Source organism: Montipora foliosa, chromosome 14, assembly GCF_036669935.1.
Source record: "Montipora foliosa isolate CH-2021 chromosome 14, ASM3666993v2, whole genome shotgun sequence".
Taxonomy (NCBI): Eukaryota; Metazoa; Cnidaria; class Anthozoa; order Scleractinia; family Acroporidae; genus Montipora; species Montipora foliosa.
The window spans coordinates 18,811,377-18,821,154 of NC_090882.1; the positions used below are offsets into that span (position 1 = coordinate 18,811,377).

The 9,778-nt window shown below is 40.1% G+C and overlaps 1 protein-coding gene across 2 annotated transcripts in view; it reads right to left on the reverse strand.

Moving 5' to 3' along the window:
* LOC137985235 (fibroblast growth factor receptor-like 1) overlaps positions 1-9,555 on the reverse strand; it is a 27,473-nt gene extending 17,918 nt beyond the window's left edge. Inside the window, exons 1-4 of one of the 2 annotated variants that reach the window (XM_068832789.1) lie at positions 9,147-9,555; positions 6,472-6,607; positions 3,971-4,252; positions 2,923-3,300 (exon numbers count right to left, since the gene is read on the reverse strand). In XM_068832789.1, coding sequence (XP_068688890.1) covers positions 2,923-3,300; positions 3,971-4,252; positions 6,472-6,538 — 727 coding nt within the window. In that variant the 5' untranslated portion in view covers positions 6,539-6,607; positions 9,147-9,555. Of the gene's footprint in view, positions 1-2,922; positions 3,301-3,970; positions 4,253-6,471; positions 6,608-8,936 lie in introns of both variants that reach the window. The other variant, XM_068832788.1, reaches the window with a different exon arrangement.
* Positions 9,556-9,778: the final 223 nt, after the last annotated feature.

The window sequence follows — 9,778 nt, forward strand, 5'->3', positions numbered from 1 at the left end:
GTTCTAGCACCTAGGCAACGAAAATCATTTTCTAAGCACATTTTTTAGGTACACTGAGAATACGGCCTACTATTGCAATTTTTAGGATATCTTTATAAGCTCTGATAAGGTTACATGATGCCTAGAGGACCTATGTCTCAGGAACAGAAACGAAAGGAGAGCGAAAGAGAACGACAACGACAAAACAGAATGCCAGTAATAGCTCATACTTAGTGGAAGAAGTTACTCTACAAATTCTTTCCTCAGTTGGGCACTAAACCGTTTGTTATTTTTACGGATGCGTTACTTAAAGTGGATGCGTATTTTTAAAAGGTGGTTTAATCAAAAATCGAATTTTCATTGTCAACTGGAATTTAATAACAATTATCTGTACTCTTTTGGACATAAAGAAAAAGTTGATTTGTTTGTTTGTTTGTTTTGCTCTAAAATGCGAGCGAACAAGTGCTTTTTTAATCCGTTTGCCCAACTGGTTTTCGTTGTGCCTCGGCAATGACAAGAAAATTTTGCCCTTATGTTATAAACACGTAATCGCAATGAGTTCTCGTAAAATTAGAGGGAAATCTCACTAGTTTGTGTTTTCAGAAGTTTGTTTATGCTTCTAGAAGATTATGCTTCTAGAAGATTATCAACGCTGATTATTAAGGTCGACAAATGGTGACGTAGCCGGCACAATCATGGCAACTGCTGAGAATTGAAAGATGATAGCGTGAAAATGTTAGGGCTAGAAAAGATAGGCCGCAATCGACAATGTTCTTCAATAGCAACTGATTATTTGCATACATTGTTGTGAATACAGGTCGAATTTGAACAATAATGCAAAGTGGTACTGGAAAACCGTGGCTCTAACTTACCACTACATGTAATGCACCTTGGATAACAAAGGATCTCATTAGGTTGTGCAGAAAAAAGAAATTGTTGTATAACAAAGCGCGAAAAAGCAGCAATCCAGCCCTCTGGGAGAAGTACAGAAAACTGAACAATGTCGTAAAAAGAGAATGTAACTTAGCTCGATGGACGTATATCAACAATATGGTCTCTGATATTGCAGTCTCTGGTAATTCCAAGCCTTTCTGGAATTATATTAAAAGCAAACGTAACGGTACGAACACTCTGTTATCTTTAAAGGTTGGTGACAAAGAACTGATTGACGATGAGAGTATTGCGAGTAGTTTTAATTCCTATTTTTCATCTGTTTTTACCTCTGAGGACTTCACCAACTTGCCTTCTTTAGAGCCTTTAGTTTGTGAGAAACTTAATTATATTTCCTGTACTACTGAGGAAATTTTAAAGCATCTTAAGTCTCTTAAAACGAACAAGTCCCCGGGTCCAGACAGAATTTCACCAGTAATTTTAAAATCATGTGCGTTCGAATTGGCGCCCTCGATCTCATTTCTGGTTAACAAATCTTTCCTGCTGGGCCATTTGCCCGAAGATTGGAGATCAGCTGACATTGTCCCACTTCATAAGAAAGGTTCTAAGCACTTGAGGGAGAATTATCGTCCAATTTCGCTTACATCCATGATATGCAAAATCAGCGAAAAAATTGTACGCGATAGGTTAACGTCATTTTGGCAAGACCATAACGTGATAAATAAAAACCAATTTGGTTTTTTGCAGGGTAGGTCTACTGTGACCCAATTACTCTCTACTTTTCATGACTTCGCCAGATCTAGGAATTCATCTGTAGCAACAGATGTTGTATTTCTTGATCTCGCAAAGGCTTTTGATAGTGTTCCTCATGAGCGTCTACTCATAAAGTTATATAGCCTCGGTATTGAGAGCAAACTTCTTAACTGGTTGAGGCATTTCCTCACGTGCAGAAAGCAACGAGTTGTTGTAACAGGGACTTTTTCTGATTGGGCACCTGTGATACCTGGTACCCCACAGGGAACTATTCTTGGTCCAATTTTATTCCTATCATATATAAATGATATCGTTGATAGTGTCTCTTCAAAATTAAATTATTTGCGGATGACACAAAGATTTACAGAGAGCTTCGCAACCCTAGTCTCGATGAACAATACCTTCAAACTGATTTGAATAATCTTGGTAAATGGGCGAAAAAATGGCAACTTCGTTTCAATGAGGATAAGTGTGAAGCAATGCGAATAACGCATTCTCGTGACAAATCGACTACGAATTATAAACTAGGTACGGCCTTAAAAGATGTCAAGAGCTTTAAAGATCTTGGAATTATTATATCAAAAGATCTTACTTGGAGTGAACATGTTAGTACTATGGCGAATAAGGCGAACCAAGTCCTAGGGCTAATAAGACGGTCTGTTGGAACAGCTAATACAACAACTTTTTCGTTGCTTTACAAAACATTGGTCAGACCACTTCTAGAGTATGCTGCTCCAGTCTGGAACCCATATCTTGTCAAAGATATCCATGCAATAGAGAGCGTGCAAAGACGCGCGTCAAGATTAGCTCTTAGGCAAAAAAGAGGTGATATGTCTTATGAAGAGCGTTGTGACTCGTTACATTGGCCATCTTTGTCCAGTCGTAGAACATATTCCTCTCTTGTTGAATGTTATAAGATCGTGTTTGGCTTATCACACTTGGATTTTGAGGAATTCTTTCAATTCGCAAAAGTCAAATCCACTAGGGCAAATCACTCGTATAAGCTTTATTGTAAATTATCTAGAATCAACTCTTTTAAATATTCTTTTTTTAACAATGTAATTAGTTACTGGAACAATTTACCTAGTAATGTTGTTGAAGCCGGTTCCCTTGAACTTTTTAAATGTAAACTCAAATCCTTTTTAAAGTTGTAATTTTTATTGTTTGTCTGTTGTTTTTAGGAGAGTTTTATTCATAGGGTTAACCTCTAGACTCTCCCTTTCAAATTCAATTCAATTCATGTATAGTTATTATGAGTTTGAATAAACATGTATGTCATCGTAAACAGAAAAAACATACCTTTTCTATCTACGGTAAGAAATGCATGTTTGTTCACCCATCCGGCAGAGTTCCCTACCACGCATGTGTACTTGGCTTCGTCTGCTGATGTAACATTGTAGATAACAAGCCGGTGCGTGTAGATCCGTCGACTTCTCACGTGGGGCTTAGCTACCTCGCGAATTTCTCGAAATTTTGATTTCCTAAAGTCAACAAAATCAAAAGGATCCGAGCCATTTGAAACGTTTTCGGGCGCCTTCCATTTTAGAAAATGAAACTTTGGATAGCCTCTACTGATGGCTGAGCAAACGAACGTGGCGTCATCTCCTGGTCGAGCTGTTTCATTCTTCAGGCCTTTCTTTAAAATTCTAGGCGCATGTTCCGCTGGTCGAGCTACCCCTGGAATAAAGAAGATTCAGGGAAAAAACAGATGTGATTGTTGCCGTGACTTGTTTGTGCATGCATTGGCTTTGAAGGCTCCCAAGAGAAAACTAGTTGTTAAGTCCCCGGTACCGTTTGCCTTTTTCTTCTAGATGTACGCTTTTGCCGTCGCTCAAGAAGTTGAAACTCGGGCAACAAGCTAACCGTTAATCGACAGAAATGATTTTGCATCACTTTTGAAGAATACTTCTGCTTTCGGATTGTCCACTTGATAGAAAAGGGTGACTGTCATTTACACAGTGTAACCTCATCCCTGTATGTTCATTGGTAACAACTACTAAGACTGTACTGAAAGAGATGTTAGATGGGGAATGACTAGAAGAGATTTGTTTATTGCATAGAGGTCTCGGATTTCACCGGAGTATCCCCGAGTCACCATGCAAAAAAAAGTCTCTTCAACTACTAAGATTGTTCACTGGGATAAATAATAATCATTCAGATTGTTCATTTAAAATTTATTGAGGGCTTTATACAAAGAGTTTCGCGAAACCACGTACAATGCAAAAGAGTGTGACATCATTTGGACTACGGCGCCGTTGTTGATTGAAGTTCAACCCAAATTATATAACGTACAACCTGCTGGCTTGACACTGCAAGCCTGTGTATGATAACTAACAAGACAACTCACCAACAACTTTGATATCGAAGGTTTTAACAATGGTGCCAAATGCATTGGTCACTTTACACATGTATGACCCAGCCTGGGAAGAAGACAACTTGTGGAAATTTAACACTCTGCCTTTGGATTTCAGTAGCTTTTCATCCGCTCTGCTCAGTATACTTCCGTCCTTCAGCCATGTGATATTCAAAGGAGCCTCCCCATTTGCGTGACATCTGAGTCTCACGGGTGAACCTTGAGTGTATTCAGAGGAACGATTCGAAGGATTCCTAAATTTCGGTGGACGGCCAACTGTTAAGAAATTTGACAAATCGAAAGTGGTTCAGCGTTGAAATGAGTGTTCCTGATTGGCTATTACCTTGCGTGACAAATTGACGCGAGCATGCCGCGTACAGCGTTGTCTAGACTCTTATCGACAACGGAAAATTAGCTAATCAGATTGCGAGATTACAAGCAATTGTGGTAAAAAAGTTAATCCCAATGAATATGCAAGGCTGGTCATGATGGGAAATAGGCTTAAATGGGCTCCTGACTTAATATGTACTTATTGACTGAGTGGGAGGGCCGGACGGGAAAATATTTGGCCCGAGGTCATGGCGTACGTACCGAGCGCAGCGAGGTCCGTGCGCCATGAGCGAGGGCCAAATATTTTACCGTCCGGCCCGACCTAACTCAGTCAATAAGCATTTTATCATATGGCCACCGCGCTTTTCCCTTTTTTTTCCGGGTAACAAAATTCGGAATGTTTACTGACCTCGCTTATTTTGACCGAAAAGTCGGGATTTATATAGCAATTGCAACCGGCCCTGCTCGCGCCATCGCGTACGGCCCTCATACGGGGATTTTCTCAATAGTTTTGCAATGAAAGCGCGCGCGGTGCCGCACGGGTCATATGATAAATCGCTATTATTCCCCGCCCAATGATACCCAGTCCGTGGTATCAAATCGCCTCACGTGTTAAAAAAAAAAAGCTAGTCGAGCCTCAGGAGTCGACAATTTGTCATCGTGGTTTGCACCATTGCTTTCGGCGTTTGGTAAAATGTTAATTAGACCTTAGTACCCAGAGATCCTTACACCTTTGGACGATTTAACTTGAATTACCGCTCTATCAGTGGATATTCTTTCCGAAAACCATCGAAAGATATGGTATAATCTTGAGTTTTGGTCTTTCTTAGTTCGCAGCATGGGACAAACCATGACTGTGTTAATCACTTTGAAAAAACTAACGAAACATATAATTCTTAAGCTTCTTGAATATTGTCGGACAAAGAAGTTTGGAAACTGACAAAGAATCCTTTGGAAAGAAGTAACAGATGAAAAGTCGCTGAACAAATTAGTATACTTTAAGTTTTTTTTAGCCCTATTTTGTCAACAGTAAGTGAGTGCGCGTTCAAGATGTATAGATTTGTATGCGGAAAGTACGCAGTTGTAAGAGAAGTCAGCGGTTCTTTCTTGCGTTTTCTCTAAACAATGTGTTTGGTATATTGTCTTTAAGCATCATGAAACAATGTCATCAATTTACCCTCGACGCCTCTCCAGAACTCCAACAGTGTTAATTAGATTCCAAGAACCTACAAACTACAATCTCTGGTTCATACTCTTGTGATCTTATCACAAGATTGACTTTTTTTTGCTAGAAGAGCTTCTACGTCTTCACATCGCAGTCTTACACAATTGTCTTTTATGAAGTGGCGTTATCAGTCATCTTCAGTTAAGTACGCTTTAAGAAAGGTTAATTTCATTTTAACAAACAAATTAGACTGTTCACAGTCCCCTATTTTTCCGTTTGATCGTCGGGATCGAGCATAAACTTCGAGCATAAACTTTCACAATATTGGTTTTAAAAAGCGAGCGCGAACTGGGGAGAGCGATATAACTACTGAGTGGGTGGGGGGAGTGGAGGGGTTTTGCCAAAACCCCTCCACTCCTTCCACCCACTCAGTAGTTATATCGCTCTCCCCAGTTCGCGCTCGCTTTTTAAAACCAATATTGTGAAAGTTTATGCTCGAAGTTTATGCTCGATCCCGACGATCAAACGGAAAAATAGGGGACTGTGAACAGTCTACAAAAAAATCTGCAATCTTTGAGCCTTATTACACAGTCATGACTTCATAAATCTCGATCTTTGTCTTTTCTTGATTGCTATGTCGTTCTGAAGTAGCGCTGGAGTATCTTAAAAGAAACCTGAGCCTTACATAAGATTTTTGAGATGTGTCCCCTTCAAACACTAATTTAAGGCAGTTCTGTGATGTCGTCTTTGTGACAAGTGTTTCCGATTTCATGTTTATGTCCTCCAAATCCGAGGTTAAATTCTTTGCAAAATACAAGGTTTGGATAAAATGTGGTCCCAATGGGCTGGCCTTTACTTCAGTGGAAATACTATGCTGAGCTTATCTTGTTTACGTTTAGCGCTCAAAAGCGAACAATTAATTTGGAACCGATGTAGTCTAGTGAAGCAGTTTCTATTTATATCAGAGACAGTTTCATGAATCCCACGCAAACAAACATACCTTCAGAATGAACAATCACAAAAAGGAATAAAACAAATTCCAAGGAGACCGCTCTGATTGGCAGCATTCTTCAAGAATCGGCTTTCAGATTGTGAACAAACCCAACTGATATCCGCGGCTCTTCTTAGAGTTAACTCTATCAAAACGGGAAAAAGGAGACACTTTACTCATTCATCCATGTGTTTGAATGGCGAGATCGTATGCGTTCAATGGCCCTGTAATGAACCTCTCATTTAGCAAAAGCTATTCAATAGTTGGCTTTCATCAGAAGGGGACAGGAATGTGTGATTCATGCACCCTCAATACTCATCTAGAAACGGTCACGATTTAATGTTAACATCACCTGGCATGCTGGGACGTTTGCAACTTTACAATCTTTAAAGTATATTCAATGAAATTTATACTAGCAATATTTGCAGGGCTTTCGGGAATGATGACTTCAAATTCAACGCACTTTGAATTTTCTGGAACGCAATATTGCCAGCCATCGTGACGGATTACGGTCACAAGTTAACTCGCCCACAGGTTAACTCGCCTACACCGAAGTTAACTCGCCTACACGTTCGAAGTTAATTCGCCTACACATGAAGTTAACTCGCCTACACATTCAAAGTGTAACCTAACTTCCGACCCTAGCTAAGTAACATTGTAAGGTGCCAAGAATTTAGGAACTTGAATAACCTACATTTGTAAACTTCTATGAAACTAGAAAAACACTTCATTTTAAACAGTTAAATGATAGAAAAAGACTATTTGCTACGAACTGGCCCATTTAAATGCCTGCATGCCCTCAAAAGCTGTTGAGCTAAAGTGCGGTTCTCTAGGTAATTCTCCCAGAGGTCAAAAATTTTACTTTGTAAGGATCTGTAGTTCTTTCGCTGAATTCTTTTGAGGTTCTTTTCAGATACCAGCCTGATCTGAAGGGCAGAGATCTTGGCCTCTCTGTGTAATAATTCAATCAATAGATAAAATGGCATCTGCCACCTTCCTGCTGCTCGACGATTTAAAGCGTGATGCCAACCCTCAATATCATTGTTCGTCCGGACTGCCATCATGAAGATACTCCAGGATAATGGAGGCCAGGATTTCCCATAGATCCAAATATCAGCTACATATTCAACAAACTGCTGCAGGGGTGCAGTTGATGCTTCTTGTCACAATATCTCGAACATCAGAATTACCACAGCTGATTATTGTACCCCAGTATCATTGTTAACAACACTGATAATATCATATCTTGTGGGCAGATACTGTAATATGCCATTAATAACCCCCCCACCCCCCCCCCCCCTCCCCCCGCTTCCTCACCCCTTCATTTAGAGTAAGGTTCAAAAATCAAAATGTCCTGATCCGGCCGCGCAGTCAAGAGTGAACTGGTAAAGAATGATGTGAAATTAAATGCCGCCGACATACGAAAACTCAAATCGGATATCCGATCGATGGTTCGTTTTTCTGCCTGATAGTTGTCGAGTAAACTTCTTGTTTTTGCTTTATCTTATAACATCAACAGTAACTTCGAATGTGTAGGCGAATTAACTTCAAACGTGTAGGCGAGTTAACTTCGGTGTAGGCGAGTTAACCTGTAAGCGAGTTAACTTGTGGGTGACCCGACCGGTTACCATCGTGACATTTCGGCCATTAACGCAAGCTTGATGTCGGCATGAACATTCTCAGAAGAAGTAATCTAAGACCGCTTGAATTGTTAAGCGCAAATATATATTCCATTCCCAAAACGCCAATGAAATCAATCTTGTGTCGCCGGCGACTGAAGAAAAACAATGGAATTCTCATTTATTTGTGAAGTAAATCGGCGTAGTTCCGCCTTTACATAATTTTGAAAACGGGTTTTTCGCCAAGCGGTCATTAACATTAAGATGATAAAAAGTCCAACTTAGTAAACAACCATATTATAGATGTAACTCAATGATAGCTCGATGGCGACCAAGCAATAAATCATCTTAACCCACGCTCAGTCTCATCATTAACTCAGAGGTCACAGAATGCCGATGAATCAAACCTCCCTGACGTGTAGATACCGACACGAAATAAGGCAAAAGGAAGAGGCCAAACATCGAGCCAATACTGGCGAAGTGAATACGATAACTTGGACTTTGAGCAACGTGTAAGCTAGGTGATGTTCGTGGCATCTTGGTCATCAATCATTTGAGATGACTCTGCCTCTTAAGAAGATAGCTTTCAGATACAAATTTGAAAAATGTCCTGATGAAATTCTCAGTCAAATAAAGGACATGCTTAGCAGTCACATGGAGACTGAATAAGCTTTCACCTGTGCGCTGGCCAATAAAATAGGTAAAAAGGTTCGGTCGCGTTAAGAGCGATGCATGCAATCAATGTCTGAGCCAGACAAACTTGAACTGTTGTGATTTCAATCAGTGTTTGACCCTCCCCGACACTACCACCTACATGACGGAAATCCGAAGAAAGCAAATAAGTTCAATGCTTACGCAGCTGACAATGAAAAATTCTTGATTCTCTGTTTAGGTGCTTTGATTCTGCAAGTGTTTCCTAGCCGGCCGACGACACATTTCACCCCGAAAGGCAATGTACACGCCAATCACTTGCACAATTACTGTCTGTCAAGATACTGATTACACCACAAAGATAACCTATTGTTTCCAAACAGTTCCCAGCCTAGGACAAAAGGCGTCGCTTACCCAATCTGTTTTCCTTTCCTTGACGTTTCACTCCTTTACTTCTCGAATACAATGTCTAAATAAACAATGAGCTGAGCTTGGATTAAAATAGATCTGTCGAAAGGAATGAAATGGAAGCATGATACTAGTCCCAGTCGGACAATCGTGGCCACATATTGAGTGGCATAAATGTCACAGATTTGCGGAAACTCCACACGGGTATGTACAGGCGACAGCTTTCTCGATATCAAGATACTTGTCTGGAGGTCAGATAACGCTAATGTGGCGAAGTTGCATAAAATTGCGATCGATAAGGACAGCGGCGATGGTATGGATTAACGACTATGAAATTTTCCTCCATGCCACTGGGGTTTGCGTCACAGTAAAATGAGCGATTGCTGATTGAAACTCAATCCGTTAGAATCTCTGTGTTCGAATTAATCGCAAACGTTCGATTTTCACACACTCGACAGCCAATCATCAGCAACTGAAACAGGGATCGAATAATTAACATAATTTAAAATATCCACTGAGTGTGAGGTATTTACAAGTGTAGATAAAGATTTGCTCTATATTTTCAACACCACTCAAAAGCGAGGTTCGATCAAACAAAATGGGAAAAGCATGCTTATGTGTGAATTAAATGATCATTT